Source organism: Periplaneta americana, chromosome 11 (genome assembly GCF_040183065.1).
Source record: "Periplaneta americana isolate PAMFEO1 chromosome 11, P.americana_PAMFEO1_priV1, whole genome shotgun sequence".
Lineage (NCBI taxonomy): Eukaryota > Metazoa > Arthropoda > Insecta > Blattodea > Blattidae > Periplaneta > Periplaneta americana.
In genome coordinates this window covers 179,186,970-179,211,713 of record NC_091127.1, presented here as the reverse complement: position 1 = coordinate 179,211,713, position 24,744 = coordinate 179,186,970, and the positions used below count along the sequence as shown (strand labels likewise).

The window sequence follows — 24,744 nt, the reverse complement described above, 5'->3', positions numbered from 1 at the left end:
ACAAATATTTGTATATGATAAGTAAGACACTTCACTTTACACAACAGGAAACCATGGAAACAATAAAATATATTGAAATAAATTTAATTAAACACAATAATGGAACATGGAACTCACCAATCATGAAGAATGAACCTGGCATGATCAACATATTGAAGGAGGGGTAGAGGACTATGCCGTACGTTATCCGCATATCATCAGCTAAGTACAAGATCTCATCACAACAATTTACTCATTATACCCTACCACAAGACATCTTTATATTCTTCATCTTATACAGTTTCAGTTGCTAGAAATTGGAACTCGCTTCCGAGTGATGTAAGGGGTTTTTGGACAATAACTTCATTTAGACCAAAATTACATAAATTCTTACTTGACAGATTAATTGCTGATTAATATTTGTTACTTATAATGAAACTAACATCTGTCCATTCTTATTATTATCATTAATTTCTCTAAATAGATTTACAAAACCTCTAATGGCAATTACATTAATATTCTCATTATAGAAATATATTTTAGATTTATATATATTTTTTTTCTCCCTGTAACATACTAGTAAGCTTATATTAAATTAATTTTCATCATTTTACTAGCTATCTCAAATATTAAATTAATTATAATTGATTGAATTAAATTAGCTCATAAATTAAGTTACTACTTTACCTTATAGGTTTATCTAAATTTAAATAAATATGTAGTCTACTACTGAAGAATATTGCGGGAGAATCTTTTTAGTGTAGTGTAAATATTTGTAATTTAAATATGTATTGTATTGATTAAGGCTGGTTGAGTGGAAGAGAAGGCCTTATGGCCTTAACTCTGCCAGCGAAAATAAAACATTATTATTATTATTATTATTATTATTATTATTATTATTATTATTATTATTATTATTATTATTATTATTATTATTATTATTATGTCTATGTAGATTTTGTTACTCTGAGAGTGAAAAATTAGAGAAGGAAAAACGATTATGAATAAAAAAAAATACTCAAATCTAAATATGTCATTTTTTTAAGTCCAAGGGGGGGTTAAACCAGGTAACCCCCGGTGCGTACGCCCTTGATCTGTTGTCAACTCAAGAGATTCAAACAAAAGATTTGAATAGAACGTCGAGTGAGTTCAGAGGGCTCCAAACAGAACAACTTTTAATAAGCAGACTTACCAAAGCACGCGACGCCAAGGTCGCTAAGCATGGTACACGCTTTATGCTGTATACTTAACCACTCTGTGGACCGAGTGCAACTGTGAAAGACGTGCTGTCTCATACGTGCGAAGCAATGCTGCGACAAATCTTCTCATTAATCGCTGTGACACAGTTCTATTATGGAATATATTACGCCTATTATCATGTAATATTTCCCTCTTCTTTTCAAAGAGGAGGGATGTATGATTCTGTGGGTTGGTTTAGATTTCTTACATTTTGGAACATGGTAAGTACTTATTTTCTACTAAAATATGAAAATATTACACCTGATTGCTAAATCGCAAATACAGTATTTAATTTTGAATGAACCGCTAAGATTTTATTTCGATTAGTGTTCATTTATTTCAATAATGAACATCTAATTACAGTATAGCCTAGTAATAAACCAACAAAATGCAATTCTATGTATACAGAAATGCTGAAACATATACGTAAATATACACCATAAATACAGGCATATATTTATGACTAAAGGTTCGTTTTTCACGCCGGAGAGACAAATTTAAATTTCAGCGAGTCCAAGTAGAATATTTGATGAATAAAAAGCGATGATCGGATTTTTTTGTTATACCGATTTTTCCTACAGCGATTTCTCTATTTCTCCATTCACTATTATTCAAAATTGAATAGATTAATAATATAATAATTCATATTGGCACAGATGTATCCACGGTTTTTTTATATTACAGCCATCTTAAAGGATGGCTATGACTGCACCTAGGGATGTTTTATAGGTATACCGTATTCCTGCAGTATCTATTACAATATGCTTTCTTTGTACACAATTATGTCTAATGCTGTAACGAAATAGCATTTCGTTCACTTGCTATTACCTGTTTTGATATGTCAAATACAAAGCTGTCAGCGTGCGATTTACAGGTATGTTATGTAACTTTTTTTTTATCGTGTAAGTACCTTGAAGCCGTTCAAGGTTCACGTAGTTTGTGTATATGCGTCAGCAATTCTGAACGGACCTACATCAACTACTGTTATAAAAATGGTTAATTCAAGGTTGGGGGAGGGGGAGAATCCGTTTTCCCAGGAAAATTAATCCTCCTCTACCAGTCAAATACTAATTTTTCCGTTATTAGGAAAAGTCATCTGTAGGGGAAAAAAATTCCAATATCATAAGTAACGTCTGAGATATGACATAATTTTCTTAACATTTTTCTGCATGCAACTGTGCAACTAATTGCTCCAAGTCATTAGTTTTATTTTGTGGTAGAGCATTAGGCTACGAAAATTACATTCTAAGATAAATGAAGACTCAAATATCCAGGCGTTACTTTAAATATTTTAATTTTAAATCTCCATTGCAGTATAAGGGTACGTACACGTTGGAGCAATGATGAACGATAAAAGAACCGGCCTAGTGACGCTTTGGTATTTTCAAAGAATCAAGTGTTCATATCGGAGCAACGAGAATGCGGGAAGCGAACATTTTGATTTATCAGTAGAAGATATTATATACATCCACTTAATGAAAGAAGATATATAGAAAATATCAGCTGCTAGGTTCAAGGTCAATATAACTTCAATACAAACAAAATTTGAACCCGTTTCCCATCCCAAAGCTAGTATAAATTCATTGTGATGTGATTGGTTCTTGTGATCACATAACGTATCACGAATAAATACACAACTGATTAATTTGTCACTATCCATGATAATTAATTTAATATGTCGAAATAGTAATAAATCGATTAATATTCGGATATATTGATAACCACCGGTCGTTATACAGATTAATATGATCTTAATCAGAGATCATTTGAACGACAAGAATGAAGAAAATGGAATTTTTCTTTTTCGTCGCTTTTATCGTATATTTTCGCTTTTATCGTTACTCCAATATGCACACCTCAATGACAATACATGCATCAATTCTCTCTGATATAGTATCGCTGCTTCTTTTATCGTTTATCGTCACTCCAACGTGTACGTATCCTTAGGCAGCAAAGATTCAAATTTGAAGACGTATTTCGGAAATATACTTCAAATAAAAATTGTCCCAAGTTACGAGTACAATAGTAATGAGCCTAATAGTGAAAATAGTAGGAGCAGTAATATTTCATTTGAGAAGCTTTCGAATTGCAAAGTTAGCGTCGAAATTCAAATGGATGAGAAATGACCTACAGATTTTGCCTGGAACACACGTCTACGACACAGACTTCCCAGTTTTACTTCACCCTCGGATGAAGCTACGTTAAGGATTTTATCGCCTTTAAAGATATATCGCCCTAGGCCGGATTTAAACCCCGAATCTCAGGCCCAATGAATGCCATGGACATCATGGTACTCCCTAGAACATCGAAGGCATTGTATGTGAAAAAAAATATATGTATGTATGTATGTATGTATGTATGTATGTATGTATGTATGTATGTATGTATGTATGTATGTATGTATGTATGTATGTATGTATGTATGTATGTATGTATGTATGTATGTATGTATCATTTTCTGTATCAATGATATGCACGATAATTTTGGCACATAATCTTCTAGATTGCGTAGGTGTATACTATCTTGGGTTTGGTATTTCAGAATTTTACGTGATTTCATAGCATACGTTACTGAAATCGCGAAATAATACGAAATAAGGTTTTTGGCGTGAGTGAAGACTTTTTCAGCTAAATTTATGAAATATGCCTCAAAGTAATATTAAAATCGCGAAATTTTAAATATTTTTTTCGACATTTAAATAACGTCCGTTGTGTGGTACAGATATTACTGCATGATTCTGCACGTAAGTGCTTTGTAGCACTTTGGTTTCAACAGTAATATCATGAATAAATATAATAAAGTAGTAGGATGCGTAACTTTTCCCATTTCACACGCTAGAGGCGCTAATGTAGAAATTGATCTTGTTGCCATCTGTTATTTTTAGAAGAACTAATTTCATCTAGCCACGGCCAACTTGATGCTCGCGTCGAAGCGATGGGAGCTCAAGTCGGCCGTGATCTAGCAGCACACCAAGTGGCGAAAAGAATGACTAATCACTCCAGCAGTGCACCTGCTGGCAAAAAATTAAACTATATGCAGACAATATTCCCTTCCTCCCGCCTTCATCAAGAAATTCAATACAGTGACCATGTAAAATAATCTTGATACATCATATATGTAACAGATAGGTCATCGCTATGTTAAAATCATTTGCACTTTGAAGAGAAGCACCGCCAGGATCGCCACCCGTCCGCCGTAAACGAACACGAGATGACAGTACAGTCGCTAATGCAATTCAAATGAATTGATTAATTGTGTTCAAGAAAAGAATAACTAATTTGGAACCAAAAATCATTATAATGTCTTCCTATATTACTTTAAAGTAAAAGCCTTATTATATATAAGGCTGAAACTTATTTAAAAATCAAATCATGACAATAAAAAATGGGAATTATGACGTGACTCCTTATGTAATAACTAGATGGCAGAGTAGTAAACTTGACAAAAGTTGTTAACTTCAAAACCTATAAGGCCGACCTATCTATATATGATCTAGGGTATTACTCTTGATAACAAATTCTTACGGCAATCTGTAACAACCAAGAGCTCTCTTAGAATATCTCATCTTTACCCTCTGTTCAAATCTCCTGTTCTCAGTCTAAGAAGAAAAGTTATGCTCTACAAAATGCTGGTTTTATCGATCCTAACTTACGTTGCCCCAGCTTGGTGTTATATTCCAAAAACAGTGTTTCAACCTCTTCAAATTGTTCAAAATAAAGTGCTCCGAATAATACAAAATTCAGACTGGTACACAACTAATGCACAAATACACATTGATTTGGACATGACATTTTTGAAAGACTCATTACGTGAACAAGTTAAGAACTTTTATAACAGTGCCAATTCTAGAGAAAATCCATTCATCAAGCGTCTTGGACAATACAATGCAAACTTCTACAAGAACCACAGAACACCAAAATCCTTTTAAGAGAATTACATGCTCCTTCCCACAGGGGCGGACGCAGGATTTTTTTCGGAGAGGGATTTCAGGAGATACTGTAGTAAAAATGGAGTAATGACAAATAAGTTTATGTACTCACAATTTGTTTCCGAGTCACAAATATATACAAGTTTGCCTGAGTAGCGTAGTCGGTATAGCCTTCTGTGCTCGAAGTTGCGGGTTCTATCCCAACCTAACTCGATGGCATTCAAGTGTGTTTAAATGCTACAGGCCTCACATCAGTCGATTTACTGGCATGTAAAAGAAGTCCTGAGGGAAAAAATTCTGGAACACCGGCGACGCTGATATAACCTCAGCAATTGCGAGAGTTGTTAAATAAACCATAATTTTTTTTTAATTTTAACATTTACAATGACTGCAATACAAAAACAATGACAGAATGACATTTACAGAAGAAGGCGACGAGGCTTCTTAGATATTTTATCCAGTACTTCATGAGCTTTTACTTCTACATTTTTATGTATATACATCGAGGCCAGTCCATTTAATCTGTCTGCTCCCATCGTGCTCCTCAAGTAAGTCTTCAAATACCGCAATGTTGAAAACGACCGTTCTGGTGTTGCTGTAGTTACAGGCAACGTGCAGAAAACTTTCAGCGCCTTGCGAGTGCATTGCACCTGTTCAAAATGATATAAAATCAGTAGGTATTAGGTAAAGATTTTTCTGATCAAGAAGATTTCTTCTCCACATCTTCAATTCATTGAAGAAAGACTCTGGTGATGCATCAACATCATTGAGCCGCTGATTTACTATAGCCTCAACACTAGTTTCTAAATCTTCATCTGATGCTCGCACTGTGTTTTTAGGCAGAAAAGTTTGTATGGACTTAAGGATTCCCTTATGATTTAAAAACCTGTCCTTGAGCTGACTAATGAAATAGTCTGAGAAGAGAAGAAAAATTAAAAGCCTAAAATACTCTTCATGACTCTCTGTCTTGAAGTAAGAACGCTGTGTTTGTCTTCCTGCAGTTCTTGCAATTTAACACTTTAGCAAAGAGAATTTACGTGGAAAACTCTCTAATTCCTATGTACATTCACGAATTAAAATTAATATTATTTTTGTTTCTTGTTTCGTATTTTTCTCAAAATTTCGGGAGGGGATATATCCCCTTAATCCCCCCCTTGCATGCACCCCTGCCTTCCCACAACCTCCAACTTTATAACATCTGCATTAATGTTTCCGTGCCCAATTGTTTTGACAGCTGGACATGAACAATACTTGTGCATTATTATTTGAATTTACACTAAATATGAAAAGGCAGAAAACATATTTGTTTTGGTACTTTATCAATAAATTGCTGAATGTGAAAAAAATTCCTCCCCGCCCATTCTCAAACCATCAAATTTGAAATAAAACATATATTTTTATCTTCCACTAACAACACCATATCGTCAGCAAATCTTATACACTTTATTCTCCTTCCTCCTACCTTTAATCCTCCCATGTTCTGTAAACAGTTCTTCACCAGATACTCCAAGTAGATGTTGAACAGGGCAGATGATAAAGGGCATCCTTGTCATATTCCTCTTACTATTTCACTTCCTCCAAACATTTCTTCTTCTAACCTGACTTGCACTCGTTTCATATACAGAGTGTTTCAGGAGGATATAGTAAATATTTTAGAAGGTGGTAGTATAGACAAATTCGAATAAAGAATTCCATATAACATTTGTCCAATGTTTATTGGGTACAGAAATACAGCTGTTAGAATGTAACCCAAGAAAGTGTTGAGCAAAGGCAAATGATTACATTCAAAATTGATTTTCATAAATTTCACCACCGACTTCAGTGCACTTCCGATTTCTCTTGACAACAACAGGTGCAGCTCTTCTGAGGCCGTCTTCATAATAGTAGCAATTTTTGACATGTCATCTCTTTCTGGCTACCCGTGTACGTACAGCAGTCATGTCAAGCTCGGCCACTGGTGGTAGCTGCCACAGGTTTGCCACGAGCTCGAGCCCAGGGCCTCTCGCGGCCGAGCTGCTAGCACAGAGCTTTGGTACGGGAAAGAACGTTTGCGGTAATTTTCTAAAAACGTAATCTTTTTGCGTCAAAAAGGGCAACCCGTTTGCAGAATGGTTCTGCTAGTTTCAAGAGCATGTTTGCGGCAAGACTCAGCAACACGTGGTGTCTGAATTAGGGATGTGTAAATTCTTGTTATAATACATAGCCACAATTACTTTCTCAATTTTTACATGGTTAGGACTGTCCAGGGCTTGGTTAAAAATATGGTTATACTTCAGTGACAATAATGCCACCTCGTTTGATGTTCCTGAAAATCTACAACTTTGTTGCATGGAATTTCATCCCCAACACTTCAGTGTACTGCACGAGTCCAAAACCTCCATTCTGATATTTCTCTTATAGAGACACGATAGAATTAATTTTGTCGGTCGTACTTTTTTTCCTCATGTTATATTGTCCGGAATTTACACAGTTTATCTTGGTGCGGGAAGTTAAGTATTATTTTTTTGCGTTAAGCGAACATAGGATATCAATGGTGCCAACTTTAATTTATAAGCTTAGTTCAGAAATATCAACAATCTTTTTTTATCGATAGTTTAAGTGTTATTTTTTGCGTTAAGAGAACATTACGATATCAATGGTGCCAACTTTAATTTATAAGCTTAGTTCAGAAATATCAACATTCTTTCTTTTTTATGTTTAAGTGTTATTCTTTTTGCGTTAAGTGAACATTACTATATCGGTGATACTGTTACTTTTTGGACATCCTTTCAGTTTATCAGGCTTGAAAGATTTTTTTGATATACAGCAATCGGGTCTTCCAAAACCAACGCAAACTGGCTGTGATTTAATCCTCCTGATACGTGGAATAAGAGAATCTATTTTTATGTAGGGTTGTAGCAAATCATATACAATAAGTACTTTTTTTTATAAGAAAGGTAGAACATAAAACGACATTAAGAGTTGAAACCAAGCGGACTATGAAGGATTTGTTGGAGAAAAACGAGTTGCTCTAGTAAAATGTCTAAAAGTGGATGAATGTGATGTAAGTAGTTCGCTGACTCTGTGAGATATTACAGTATTGTTTGTTACAAAGTTAAATGCCATTTACCGTAGTTGCACAGTTTTAAAGATCATGGAACTTGCGGATAGTACCTACATGTAGACTTATTTATAAAGAGGAAACTAAAAATCTGTTTCATAGAATCATAGTTAATATGTAAAAAAATAGTACCAGTAATAGATAATATTAATGACCGGGACCTGTATTCCGATTACCCAGGAAGGAAGTTTCCTAGTACCCGGTACTCGTTACATAAGCCGTTAAGTCAGCCATTGTTGTATATTCATAAGAGATGTGTATTTTCCCTAGACCAAAAATATATTACAAACTGACTAAAATCACATCTAGTAACAAACTATTAAAATTCTTTTCAGGAACCACTGTGCAAACACAAAAACGACTTATGTGACGAGTACCGAGTACTAGGAAACTACCCCAAGGAAATATAATCCTGATCATTAATTTATATTAGAGTTTGAAGTAAATGACCATAAATTTAAAGAGTTTTTTAGTTGGTTATTTTACGACGCTTTATCAACATCTTAGGTTATTTAGCGTCTGAATGAGATGAAGGTGATAATGCCGGTGAAATGAGTCCGGGGTCCAACACCGAAAGTTACTCAGCATTTGCTCATATTGGGTTGAGGGAAAACCCCGGAAAAAACATCAACCAGGTAACTTGTCCCGACCGGGAATCGAACCCGGACCTCCTGGTTTCGCGGCTAGACGCGCTAACCGTTACTCCACAGGTGTGGACTAAATTTAAAGAGAGTGATATAAATAAACATCAATTATTCCATAATGTACACATTTTTTATTATAATTACGTATGTCTTCTATTAATGTTTATTATACATTCCCCGCCATGTATCGCAAGTATTTTCCGGGGCATAAGACGTCTGAAAAGCATGATGCATCTTATGCGTCGATACTAACTTTGTGAATGGGTGAAAGTTTAATGAGATTATGTTAAAACTGAGATAATAACCTGTCGGTTAGCGCACTGTTCTTAAAGTGTTCATTTTTTTCTTTTCGTAGAAAATGGAGGTGTATAGTGTTGATGCTGTGAGAGCAAGTTATGAACTAGCGCGCATGATTCTCGCAAGACATGGAACTTATTCAGACGGACAATTTATTAAGGACTGCATTTTAACAACACCAAAGTATGTATGTCCCAATGAATCTTCGAAGTTGGAGATCATAAATTCGTCGCTAAATACTGTAGCTAATCGTGCACAAGAAATTTCCTTGGTCTTACATTCGCACACGGCAATGTGGTCGGTCACAGAACACTGAATGCAGGTACGATTGAATTGTAGTCTACTTTACGTCATCTGCCTCGAGTCTGGTACCGTGCTCTGTGTATGTTTATGGTGGCATTGAGTTTCATATAACTGGCGTACAATGCATTGATTTCTATGAACTCAGCATCTACAAGCTAATTCTTCTGGGAATAATGTGTAAGCAATATAATTTTAGTATTTGTTTAAAAAGAAAACCCATAAAATGGGGACATAAGCCTACCGGTACTCCAAAACGGCTTTAACGGATATTTTTTTTCGTTTTTCATTGCTACATGAGATAAAATAAAATTTAAATGATATACCTAGTTCTTATGTCTTCGAAAATGTTTGCTTAAGGAGTATAAAACATTATCTTTTATATTTATCACTGCCGTTATTTTCCTGTTAGAAGACAAGATATTTAAGCCTTTATTGACTTTCATATCCACAAAATTATTCTTAAGGTTTCAGTTAGGATTTGTAATGTTGTACTCGTATTGTAAATCCCTGTCGGAGCAAGTAAATATTACAGCAGTGAATGTTTGGGAATTCGAAAAAGAATATATATAATAAATTTCTAAATTATAGACATCAGCTCAAAGAATTTTGAATGACCACAAGGGTCCTGAATACAATAAACATGTACAATATAATGTGATGTGATACATTAAAGAAAAAAGAAAGTTAATTGTTTAAGGCAAATATAAGTTGATTAATTGAAATAGAGATGATGATGTAATATTTGAAGAGAATCCTTGATAACATTTATAAGAATAGACATTACATAATCAAAAGGAATGTGAAGTTCCTTAAGATAATTCCACGTGAATTTTGTGACTGAACCTCTACTGCCAAACAGCAAACCAATGACGGACCATTGTTTAAGAGGGACGTTGTACTTTTGAGAAAGATACGGCAGACAAGGTTCATATATGGACTTCTTCTCAATATCAACTTCGGTAGCCTGATTTAGGTTTCTTTCGAAACGGATAGTAGGGTCAAGAACAAGAGCCCGTTTTAAGCGTCCGTTGATAGCAATAATGTCTGCCCGTCTAAAAGAACCATCTGATGATACACAATGTACTTCCTCATGAATCTCCCAATTTAAAGTTTTTAACGATATCGCCAAAGCATGTCGTACACGATGATGTCTAGCATTGATCAGCAGCTCGCCTTTGGGGCATTGTCCAAGCACGTGTCCAAGTGCTTCAAGCTCGCTACAGTCTGGATGACGGCAGCGGGTTGTGCTTAGAGTTCTGTCCGGTATTGCGCGAACCGCCGAAATATTGCTTGACATTTTTAAAACATTGGTCCATTCTGAGGAAGATAGGCCCTTTCGATTGCTTACCCATGAGTTAGCCTTGGGGAGATCACTATAAACAATAACCCCTTTACCACGCAAGGTATGGTTTGTCCAAGTTTGGAATGCGTCATTTCTTAAATGTTTGCGAATTTTACGACCTGACCAGTTGATAGCATCAATAGCTGTGATATTCAATTTTGACAGAGCAGAATATATATATATATATATATATATATATATATATATATATATATATATATATATATATATATAATTTGTAAGATTCAGACCTGTCTTCGGACAGTTGACTAAACAAATATATACTATAGTCAGAAAGTACCGGAACTTCCGGCGACAACGCCACGCTCTATAGGCAACTTCTCTGCCTTGTCCGTGTGGTATGTGACCTACTCTCCAGGCGTGTATATCTACTGTATATAATTTGTGAAGTTCAGATCTGTCTTCGGACAGTTGACTAAACAAGTATATAATAATAATAGTAAAGGTAAAGGTATCCCCTAACATGCCATGAAGGCACTTGGGGGGCATGGAGGTAGAGCCCCATGCTTTCCATGACCTCGGCACTAGAATGAGGTGGTGTGGTCGGCACCACGCTCTGACCGCCTTTTACCCCCGGGAAAGACCCGGTACTCAATTTTATAGGAGGCTGAGTGAACCTCGGGGATATAATAATAATAGTAATAAAAATAATAATAATAATTGTAATAAAAATAATAGTAATAATAATAATAATATTATTATTATTATTATTATTTATTTATTTAATCTGGCAGAGCTAAGGCCAGTAGGCCTTCTCTTCCGCCAAGCCAGACTCTAATTCTAATTGAATACAATTGCTTACATAGTTATTACATTACAGAAAGTACCGGAATATCGGGTGGCAACGCCACGCTCTATAGGCAATTTCTCTGCCTTGTCCGTGTGGTATGTGACCTACTCTCCAGACGTATAGACTCAGTGCGATTGCGCATGAGAATGGGGAAGACAATCGAAATACAGTGCAGCTTTCCACTTCGTTTAATGAAGATGTGTAATACAGTTGTAAAATGAGCTTGAAAGAACAGAGAGGTAACATTAAATTGTGTGTTAAACTATGTAAAACATTTACTGAGACTTTGACACTAATGCGCCGAGCGTTTGGAGAAGAAGCAATGTCTCGGACCCGAGTGTATGAGTGGCACAAGCGCTTCACAAGTGGCCGTCTTTCAACGGATGATGATCCACGTTCAGGAAGACCCAGATCGGCAAGAACGGAAGAAATGATAGATCGAATTGCACAAGAAATCAGACGAGACTGCAGACAGTCAATAGATGATGTGGCTATTTTGTTAGGCATTTGACATGGTTCTATGCAGTCCATTCTCCACAATGATTTGGAAATGGAACGTGTGTGTGAGCACGTTGTTCCAAGAAGCCTAACAGAGGAGCAGGGGGAAGAGCGACAACTGGTCAGTGGAGATCTGATTGACAGGGTGGACCAGGATCCAACTTTCTTGCATACAGTGATCAGAGGTGACAGGTGACGCGACATGGTGTTTCTTTTACGACCCGCAGCCAAAACGGCAGTCTTCAATGTGGAAATCTCCTGGCTCACCGCGGCAAAACAGATTCCGTGCCGACCGATCAAAGGGGAAAGTAATGCTTGAAGTGTTCTTCGATATCCAGGGTCTCGTACATTTCGAGTTTATTCCTGAGGGTCAAATTGTCAGTAAGGAGGCGTATGTTGCAATTCTTCGGCGTCTTCGTGATGCAGTTCGACGAAGAAGACACAACTTGTGGCAAGGACAGAATTGGATTCTCCGTCATGACAATGCCCCAGCACATCGGTCGCTCTTGATGAGCGAATTCCTCGCACAACACAAACTATATAACCTTCCACAACCATCATATTCTCCATAACTTGCTCCAGCAGATTTTCTACTTAATTCCAAAGGTCAAATGCCTACTCAAGGGACGGCGGTTTGCGTCAGTCGAAGAGGTGAAAATTCATGCGAAAAGCATTCTACTGGAAGTGACCGAAGATGGGCTGCAGAAATGTTTCGAGAAGTGGTACGGACGCTGGCAGAAGTGTACTTTGAAGGCGGTGTTGTGTAAATGGTTATATGCCATCTGCAACAAAGGTAACTACTGGATGTTCATTTCAAATTGTGTCATGACGTCACTGTTGGTGAGTCAGCGATTTGAAGCGAGTTTCAGCTTTTATGTCAGAGAAGTTGCCTATTAATCAAGGCGTTCAATCTGAACTTGAGAACGTGTACGGTATAACTTGAATTTCGTAGCAACAGATGGCGTCCTGTACGGTCTGTGTGCTACCTCTTTCGAACTGTGTTTTGCGCAGGTAAGTCGGACCCAGAGTATTTGTTATCATCGGTTGCGTACGGCAACATTCCACAACACAAATCAAATGCTCCTTGTCCATGTTGACCGTCGAAGTTAATGTCAACAAATACTGTACATAAGTAATGGTCTTAACCCTCTCCCCATATCCCGACAGTAAGAAAAAACTCACCTCAGTACGTGTTTCCAAACAGTTCACATTCCTGCCACTACCGGCGTTACGGTACGTAACGGTAAGTACTCTTCAGAATGAACGCCGTACTTGCTAGTCAACTTCTCTGGCACATAAGTAATACGCCTCTGCGGAAATGTAGGAAGATTGAATTCTCTAGGCTCATCGGCTAGCCCATGACGACATACAGCAAGCCATGACACACTTTGAACTGAACACGCAGTATACACACTCGCATTGAGTCTATAAGCCTGGAGAGTAGGTCACATAACATACGGACAAGGTAGAGAATTTGCCTATAGAGCATGGCGTTGCCACCCGAAGCTCCGATACTTTCTGACTCTACTATATATATATATATATATATATATATATATATATATATATATATATATAGAGAGAGAGAGAGAGAGAGAGAGAGCTGTAATTCTGTGATCTTGGATAATGTGACAATTCCTTATTTAATAGAGTTCCTTCTTTTTTTGCAATGGCAGGAGCCTTACCTGCTGTTATTCGTCCCGATATTAATGTTGTTAGCACTAAGAAGCGTAGACTATGTAGTTCGTCAAGACTGTCCACAATGCACCACAGGCGGTATATCTTCATTACACTCGTAATGGATGATGATGATGATGATGATGATGATGATGATGGAAGATTGTTGTGATTTCACAGAAGAACCGATCTACCCGGGGAAAACCCTTGTGACACTTAACACAATTGAAAATGTACGTTAATGTGAGAACAGAATGGAAGTTTAAACTTTAACATCAGGCTAACTATCCTTTACAATCATCTTCGTTGATACATACGTGCCACTTAGAACCACAAGATTGTATACTGTAGGCCTATACTGTATACAATATCCTTGTGCTTTTTTTTAACGAAACGTGAACGCTGCAGCAAGACCGTTTTTATTAGGCCTACATTTGCTTCACCTTCGATCCAGTGCGCAGTAACTATGCAGCAAATCCAAATACCGCTTTACGAGTATGCTCCACGATCCATTATTGCGGAATGCGTGTTTAGTCTTTTGTAGTGTTTATTACTATTAAAATCGTCTACTAGTAATAATTCCATGTCATTATCATGGAAATCGAAAATATTTAACGTATTGGGTTCTTTTAAGGTTAAATTCATTACTGCAATAATAGCAGCAATATTAATTGTCCACCATTTTTCAGTCAGTTGGCCAAATTACGTTTCTTTGCCCTCTTTTTGCTGCATCAAGGAATGAAGAGCTTTACTGAAGCGCTCTTTAAAAACGCACGGTCTCTTCTAGAGATTGATTTCTTCGTACTAGCAATTACTGGAGGAACTGGATTATCCCTAAACTCTGCAGCACAAGTAGGCTTTTCATGCAGCCGTAAGGAATGAGATTCATGCCAATTGTGCTGATTTGCTAAGCCGGCTCTACTATCTGATATCTGCCACACCACGCATTCCTGTCCAGGCAAAAAAACCGAACTATGCTTCTAATGATGGTCTGCCGTATCTTCGACATCTATCTGATCCAACTAGATCTAACTTCGCTCTCGATTCGGAGCATCTGATCCTCAGTAATCTCTAAAGGTGCATCTACACGGTTCAATTCTTTTTCAACTTTAAACATTCAAGCATTGTAGGTACGATTGTTATTTAATAGTGAAGATAACGTTCAAAATAGGGCACCATGCAGATACAAAACCTTCATGCATCTCAACAGAACGCCCGTTTTAAACTTGATCCTTTCAATATTCTTCCCAAATTGCATGCGTACGCGCATGGAAAATCTATCTATCTATCTATCTATCTATCTATCTATCTATCTATCTATCTATCTATCTATCTATCTATCTATCTATCTATCTATCTATCTATCTATCTATCTATCTATCTATCTATCTATCTATCTATCTATCTATCTATCTATCTATCTATCTATCTATCTATCTATCTATCTATCTATCTATCTATCTATCTATCTATCTATCTATCTATCTATCTATCTATCTATCTATCTATCTATCTATCTATCTATCTATCTATCTATCTATCTATCTATCTATCTATCTATCTATCTATCTATCTATCTATCTATCTATCTATCTATCTATCTATCTATCTATCTATCTATCTATCTATCTATCTATCTATCTGTCTATCGTCTGTCTGTCTGTCTGTCTGTCTGTCGTGGTTAGCTACACAACCGCTCGCATTCGACCGGTTAGTAAATTCTCATAGTTTACGTGGTTTAACTCATAACCGTGCTTGGTGCCACAGAAAAACGACATAATGCCTGGTTAACTAATATCTATTACTTAAACGTTTCTGACCGAGATTGGTGCACTCGTCCAACCTCAGTTAGAATGCTGGGTGGCACCAAGCTCGGTTAAGAGCTAAACCACGCTAACCATGAGAATTTATTAACCGGTCGTGTGTGAGCGGTTAAATAGCTAACCATGTCAGTGTTAATCCAAGATGGAATATAATAATTGAGAGTATTTTTTTCAATAAGGCCTAACGTGTTTCTTGACACGGTATACTCTAATGCCACGTGACAGAAGAGGGAGAATACATTAACGATACCCTATGACAGGCATGTCAAAACCCTGCACATTGTGCAGTCGCGCACATTGTGCACTGGTCTGCGTGCAACGTGCAGTTCCTATTCCCCTACCTGGAGGGAGTGAATCGGCTTGGAGGGGAACGCGACAGGGCTGTACAGTACCTATAGTAGCAGATCAGCTTTTGTTTCAGGAACACAGATCAGTACGGGTGCTCATTGAGCTGTGATTGTGAATGCGTTATGAAAAATAAAGTGAGGAGTCCACAGATATAACGAAGAAGAGAAATCACGCATCAAGGCTGGTTCACAATAAACCGAGAATAGAAACGATAACGAGAACGGAAACGGAAATAATGTTAAAATAAATGTATTTCAATGGGAGCATTCACAATACATTTAAATACATTTATTTTAACATTTCCCTTCTCGTTCTCGTTCTCGTTGTCGTTTCCGTTCCCGATTTATTGTGAACCAGCCTTCATATAACATAAGTATTATGATGTTTTCCTCAGCCAATAGTAATTATTTTAAAATGAAAGGCTTTCATCTTATCATGTGGACCTAATAGTGATATGAGAATTTAAATCATGTTAGTAAAGTTCTCAAAATATATTCGCCTGCTCTTATTTCTTAATTAGTACTCTCACGGCAAGACAAACATGACAATGATGTTGTTTTGGAGTCTGTACTAACACAGCCATCAATGGTTAGACGACTTACAACTTTTATTTGATAAGCTGATAAGTGATGAGAATATAGTGAGTAATACATGTGAGGCTCTTGAGGTTGTAAGGGAAGGAAGAAAGCAACTATTTGTAAGGCGGAAAAATTTTCTAGAAAGATAATACATAATGGCGAATTTTCCACCTCATGTTACTATATTATCTTAATATACTTACGTGAATAAATCTTTAAACCTGACATAAAGAAAATGTCCTCGCTTCACAGCTTGTGAAGTACTCTTTTAACTCAATTCAGTAACGCTCCCAACTTGCTAATACTTGCTCTCAACGTTTTCCAAATAAACTATATATAAATTTAAATTCAAGCTTAATTTATCCAATTTATTATTAATAATGTGAATTTATATTAATATACAGCAAGGAAATGATTCCAGTGTAAAAGCCTCACAATGTCCTATTGCATGTAATTGGGAGTAAAATATTTTCTTTAACATTTGTGCACCAATGGTCCCAATAATGCTTGAGGAACAATGAAAGAGTATTACTTCGAAATAATCAGTACCTAGTACGTAAAATGAAATACTATGTTCGTATTTTGTTGTTTCGAAATTACTGCAATATTTATATTTTCTTCAAATACTGTATACAAATCATGTAAATAAATTATTCTTCACAAAGACTGCATTGTGAATTGTAACTGAGTAAGTCTATTGTTTCTTGTGTTACATTTATTGTCAAATATAGACACAGACAATAATTGTGTTTTTTTCCTTCTGCTAAGTATGTTTATAATGTCCAAATGTCAATTTAATTGAACACTAGAAGCGCGGAATAGATTCTTGTACATCCCTCCCGCTAAGAATTGGTAAGAGCAACACGTGAATGACGCAATCTGCACAGACCGGCGGCGTTCCGCGCACATACACTGCACTTTCAGTGTCTGATTTTTGACATGCCTGCCCTATGTAGTACGAGATAATTTTTGTCCAGTCGATATAAGTGATTAGATACATTAGAGACAAATAATAATAATAATAATAATAATAATAATAATAATAATAATAATAATAATAATAATAATAATAATAATAACTGCGTCAGATCATAGCATTTGGAGGAATGAAAGATGATTTATTAGATGCAGCTATTCCATAACTTTTTATGACCATTTTATTGGCTTCCCTTCGAAGGCCTACTTGAATTCTATTAAACATTAAACGAATACAGTGTATAACAAGTGTAGATTCATACACGTTTATGTTGTCATTGCGAGTTTCCTTATTTTTACGAGTGCAATAACTATGTAACATTATAAACGTGTTTCATAAGTTAATTTTTTTGTACGACGGCATTATAAAATAATTAATAAAGAAATAACACAAAATTTGTAATGATGGGTAAAGGACTTCAAAGTGTAGCCTATAAAGAAAGGAGTTGCTATGACGGGATCCGGATTATTTGTTACAAATAATTCGTTTCTCGAACAATTCGTCACATATTAAATTTTCGTTACCGGAAGGTTTGTCCACAGATTACACTTTCATCATCGGACGATTTGTCACATGTTGATTTTTTGTTACTTTCTACTCCAATTGGCATCACTTTAATATTAAATGAAAATCCTTATGTAAATAGTATGCGACCTTTGATGTCTGAACTTAATTCTTCCTGTCAACATCTAAGTCTAGGAAATTAAGAGAGTAATTAAGAAATGCAGAATTCGGATCATGGAAAGTAATGCCTGGAAGAGGCAGAGGTGTAGAATTGTACAGCCAAGTATCTAAAGCCAACACCTGGATTTTTAATAAGTCTGGACTATCTACATCTGAATGGGTAGCCTGCCTCAAAATGAACGCCAATTTAGCAGCAGTTAGAGGAGTACCTGGTCGCTCTTTGGACGGATCCCGGTGCAGACATGACTGCCCGGAGACTGAAACCCTTGCCCACGTCCAAGGTCAGTGTAACAGAGATTTACTCCTCCGAAATGCCAGACACCATCATGTTCGATCCTTAATTGTAACTGCTGTAAGAAAAAAGTCTTGGATAGTGGAAGAGGAAGTTTTTTGCCTTGCTACTAATGGCTCCTCTAAACGTATTGGCATCATAGCGTATTCTCAGACTACCAAGAAAGGATATATAATTGATCCTACCATAAGGATTGAAACGGGGAGTAGCCAGCCAGAGGATGTCAATCAAGAAAAGATCAACATTTATCTGCCAGCAGTTGATTACTTCAAAGCAAAATACCAGCTTGAAGACATTGAGGATAAAATATCTAGTTTCCATGGTTACTTGCTAAAAATTTTTGTATTATTTAGCAATGGAGAGTAAAATTAGATTCACTTCAACCAAACGTGCAGGTATGAAGTTCATATACAGAGGTTTCACGTACACGAAACGTGCACAAAAGGGGCATCGTATGGCGGACGATGTGACTCACGTGAGGAATGTAAATCAATTCTGGTATCTACTCTCGATAGGAAGTCCATTGTTAAACAGCCTATTGAACATTCCCATGCCCCTGACTGGGGAAGAGTTCAAGTACCTAGCAGTGTGTAAGAATTTGATTTCAGCTCAAATCATACAGCGACATCTTGGGAGGGTATCCAATGAGGCTGCAATGAAACGTCCGAAAAAGAAATCAATTCAGAGCAAAATACTGCAAAGTAGGAGAGAAAATCTACACGCAAGAAAAAGAAGAAATATTTTGATTTGGATAAAAAAAATATTAAGATTCATGGAAAAAATATAACGATTACAAAAATGAAGATAATATATTGAGATATTTGAGGGCCATTGGGCACAGTTGTGCAGACAATTTCTAAATTTGTGTTTATTAAAATTACAAGAGCCATTCACTAATACTGTCTCATTTTTTATGAAGTAATCCAAATCTTTATTGTGACGAACAGTTGATATGTGACCAAAAACGGCGACGTAATTGACGTTGAGACAGTCTTACATACTTACTTACTTACAAATGGCTTTCAAGGAACCCGAAGGTTCAATGCCGCCCTCACATAAGCCCGCCATCGGTCCCTATCCTGTGTAAGATTAATCCATTCTCTATCATCATATCCCACCTCCCTCAAATCCATTTTAATATTATCCCCCATCTACGTCTCAGCCTCCCCAAAGGTCTTTTTCCCTCTGGCCTCCCAACTAACACTCTATACGCATTTCTGGATTAGCCCATACGTGCTACATGCCCTGCCCATCTCAAACGTCTGGATTTAATGTTCCTAATTATGTCAAGTGAAGAATACAATGCGTGTAATTCTGCGTTGTGTAACTTTCTCCATTCTCCTGTAACTTCATCCCTCTTAGCCCCAAATATTTTCCTAAGAACCTTATTCTCAAATACCCTTAATCTCTGTTCCTCTCTCAGAGTGAGAGTCCAAGTTTCACAACCATACAGAACAACCGGTAATATAACTGTTTTATAAATTCTAACTTTCAGATTTTTTGACAGAAGACTAGATGACAAGAGCTTCTCAACCGAATAATAACAGGCATTTCCCATATTTATTCTGCGTTTAAGTTCCCCCCGAGTATCATTTATATTTGTTACTGTTGCTCCGAGATATTTTAATTTTTCCACCTCTTCGAAGGATAAATCTCAAATTTTTATATTTCCATTTCGTACAATATTCTCGTCACGAGACATAATCATATACTTTGTCTTTTCGGGATTTACTTCCAACCCTATTGCTTTACTTGCTTCAAGTAAAATTTCCGTGTTTTCTCTAATCGTTTGTGGATTATCTCCTAACATATTCACGTCATCCGCATAGACAAGAAGTTGATGTAACCCGTTCAATTCCAAACCCTGTCTGTTATCCTGAACTTTCCTAATGGCATATTCTAGAGCAAAGTTAAAAAGTAAAGTTGATAGTGAAACAAACAGTCTACATGACGAATTATGGGGGACGAAACTTCACTGTTACCAAACATTTGTGTCGAAACGTCCTAGACCCGCTATGACAACAATGATGTATTAAATATTATAGCACGGCAAATTGTTTCACAAGTTTTGCCGTCATAATAAAAGTCGTGACGTTTTAGTTGGCACGGTAATATTGTACGGCATTGATATTATGGATGATTTTCATTAACGATAAAGACCATTTTATAATGCTGGAATACTGCATGTTTTTGTTTGAAATTTCTTTACCGCTGTCGAGTGAGTGTGCTGTCGTTTGTTGACATCTATATGTAGGCGCTGCGGAGCAAGAGGTAGGACATGTACATTCCCCATCAAAGTGTTATTAGCACGACTGATAAATCAGCACATATGATCACTTGCTGTACTATACCTGGTACTAATGTAATAATATCAGTGCAATAATAAAATTAATATATTGGTACGAGCACCTCTTTTAATTTCCTATTACTATTAATAATTATTTTTTATGCTCGACCATGCCGAAATGTAGTAATTATACACCTGGTAGCAGTCCTTTAATGCAGGTCATTAAAGTACACCTACTCATTAAAGTACAGGTGTTCAGCCAATAACAACTCAGCTTACAGGTGTTCAGCCAATAACAACTCAGCTTACAGGTGTTCAGCCAATGACAAGTCAGCTTTGTATCGTTATAAAACCGCAAGTATCGATTATTCTCGGATATGCAATCGAAAGAGAATTAGCGAAAAGTCACGAAGGCTGGAAATCCAATACTGTCGCAGAAGGTTATGTTCTGTTACTATAATAATTAGCGTTAATTGTAAATAATATTCAAATAAATTCAATTTGTCATCTCGTTTTTCAATGTCGAATTCAATAATCAAGGTTATATCAAGTTTAACGGGATTACATCAAGATCAATGACATTATTATTCTTCGGAAAAAATCAATACTTTCGCGTCTGCGCACATCTCACAATTCACGACCTAGAACAAGGTCACTTCCGATCTTGTCAGATACAAATAAAATGTATACATCTGAATAATTTGAAGTTAGAAATATGGTCAAGCATAAAAAGTCGTATGAAACTCGCTTGCGCTCGTTTCATAAACATCCATACTCGCTTCTTAATTACTATCATTATAGGCTCGTTGCATAATGTACTATTAAATTGTCAATTATTACATATAAATTTTCAGTTTAAATCATTTTACAATACATATTCTTATTGTGAAATCATTCATATAACGTGTTCCAATAGCTAATAATTGTAATTTGCTCTTACATATTGTTTTATAGTCCTGCGATATTCAAAGTTTAGGGCAGTATTCATAGACATTCTTTGCGCTAGCTTCCGGTGGATGATCAGCGAACTAACGTTTTTCGTATTCATAAACCAGTATTAGCGATATGATATGATATGAATCCTGTACAAGTAACCAGTCGATAGCCGGGGCTAGTTTAGCACGTTCGTAGCGCGGGCTAGCGAAATATCTATGAATAGCTAAAATGCATATTCTAGAATGATTAAGGTAAATGTTGATGAATGGTGATAACGATAAATTGCATCATAGCTTCTGCTTCCGTTTATTATTTTTTCAGAGGAGGAATTGATATTTTAGTATGAGTCACGAATTGCAGTGTTTAGTGGTACCGTAGTCGGTGTAACGTTATCTCTCGTAACCGAGAATGGCAGTGCTGCCAATACAATTCTCGGAAATAGTGTTGTATGTCCGCTACACTCGCCAACGACAACGATCGGTACTGAAAGACTGTTTGCTGTTTACCCGGGTCTAATAATAATCATCTGTATGTTGTTTAGTCAACTGTCCTATGACAGGTCTGAACCTCACAAGTGCTACCAATGAGTAGGCTTGCCAACCGTCCCGTATTTCCCGGGACAGTCCCGGTTTCGATCATTGCGTCCCACGTCCCGAAATAATTAGCACACGCATCAAAATGTCCCGATTTCATGGCATATTAGACATTTACAACTGATTTTCGTTCCTATCATATTATTCGAGTCTGGATTACACAGTCTCATACAGTCATGTTCCCAACATGTGATGAAATGGAGAAATGACCTATTTTTACTACTATTATATACTATTTAAACTTGTTTTGTGGTCATTTTGGTGAGTTTTGTAATTTTTCTACATATGAAATGAAGTGTGTGTGTATGTGTGTGTATATATATATGTATATATATATATATATATATATATATATATATATATATATATATATATATATATATATATATATGTGTGTGTGTGTGGAAATAATTAGTGCAATAAAATTGTCAGTAGTCAGTAAAGTTTGTGTCCCTAATTTTTACTTACAAAAGTTGGCAAGCCTACCAACGAGCCACCACTTATGAGGCCAGGAGGTAATGGGGTAGGGTGGCCAGTTCCTTTCTCCCTCCATTTCATATATCGCCGATTAGCTACATAATCATCTGCATAATAAATCATAAAACTGTATACAGATTTCTAGGCCTACTCTGAGTTCGGTTCACTTCGCGCGATTTCTTTGGAGACGTTTCCATTTTACAAACAGTAATTACATGCTGAAACAACTACTTTTACGTTTAGCATATAATACCACTTAAATAATATAAATAACAAATGTTCACCAAAATTTACTACATACACTTCACTGCACTTGAGCAATAGCTGAATTTACTACTCCATGTGTAAAAACTGGACTGCACTGTACCACAGTCTAGTATATACAGTCGCGAAGCTCAATACGTAGTAAATATGCAAACATTAGGTAGTTGCTCACCACTAGGATCGCTAATATCGCCTCATTACAGGCAATGCAAAATAGTACCGTCACAGTCTATTGTTTCTTGCACCCTCAAAACTCAAGCTTCGTGACTGTATATAGTAGACTGTGACTGTACCATTACGCCTGAGACACAGTCTACTATATACAGTCGCGAAGCTCAATATGTAGTAAAAATGCAAACATGGGTAGTTGCCCACCACTAGGATCGCTACTATCGCCTCATCATCGCAGATCTCTCTCCTAGCAGCCGACAAAATATGTTATACTTTCGTTGTCGTGTTCTTTTGGAAAAATTAACACCTTCCTTCCATTATTGAAATATTAAATGCATAAAGTTAATTTATTATTTTAATGAAGTACCAGTATATTAAATTCCACCATAAACTCGAAGATATCTGCAAGAAATAAGTTAATATAATTTTTGTTTGTGCAAAACGAACTGAAATTTACTATAATAGCTTCACTCATTCAAGATTATAGCGATAATTATCTATGAAACCAATAAATATTAATTTGCATTTCTCTTTACAACAATAATAATGGAAATATGAATTAATGGAGTAACTTACGTGTACCGGTACTTGTAGTGTAGGCTTACGTGGTTAACAAAGTGGGATGAGGTAAAGCAATAATAATCACACCAGAATTGGAAATAAAACGTGATCAATAAATTTTATTGTAACAGACTTTTTCTACGTCTCTAGTAAAGCAACAAATAAAAATAACAACAAAATTAACAGCTATAATTAAAAACATATCCTTTGACAAAAAAAAGTAAGCCTAAGCAATAATAATCCCACCAGAATTGAAAATAAAACGTGATCAATAAATTTCATTAAAACAAACTTAATTTTTCTACGTCTTTAGTAAAATAACACATAAAAATAATAACAAAATTAATCGCTACAATTCAAAATATATCATATGAAAAAAAAAAGTAGACCTAACCTTTATTGATCTGGAAATTTAGCAGCCTAAGTGACAGAACTTTAACCGGTATCTAATGTCCTTTCGGTTAGACTGAAACATTTCATTGTGAAATTTAAGGATATAATGTATTCTAACAGTCACAAAGAACTTCAAATTAACAGTTTTGTTTCTGCACGGCATTCTTGTGGAAACCCAGGAACCTTTCTGAATATTTCGGAACTCGGAAAAAGGATAACTCTGGCCTCTTTCTCTTATTGTTGCTACAATTTATAGCACTACAAAGTCTCCTCCTTGTCCCATATTCTTATTCCAATTATTATATTTTAGCCATTAACATTTTCATTATAACCAATAACGAACATTTCACAAGCATCAATGTGAAATACGCAACGAGCTAGCACTCGATAGAAATACGACACAGTCCAAAGTCGACCATGGACAGTCTATTGTTTCTAGTTTCTAGTTGCTAACCGCTTGGAGCGCTTTATCACGAGATTTGCAAAAAAAACACCTCAAGCTTCGCGACTGTATATAGTAGACTGTGCCTGAGATAAGAGAT

General features: G+C 36.1%; 1 protein-coding gene across 1 annotated transcript in view; it reads left to right on the top strand.

The window, feature by feature from the left end:
* The first annotated feature begins 1,220 nt into the window (after positions 1-1,220).
* LOC138709648 (androgen-induced gene 1 protein-like) overlaps positions 1,221-24,744 on the top strand; it is a 45,156-nt gene continuing 21,632 nt past the window's right edge. Inside the window, exon 1 of the mRNA XM_069840573.1 lies at positions 1,221-1,439. Within this exon, the coding sequence (XP_069696674.1) occupies positions 1,287-1,439 (153 nt within the window). The 5' untranslated portion in view covers positions 1,221-1,286. The remainder of the gene's footprint in view (positions 1,440-24,744) is intronic.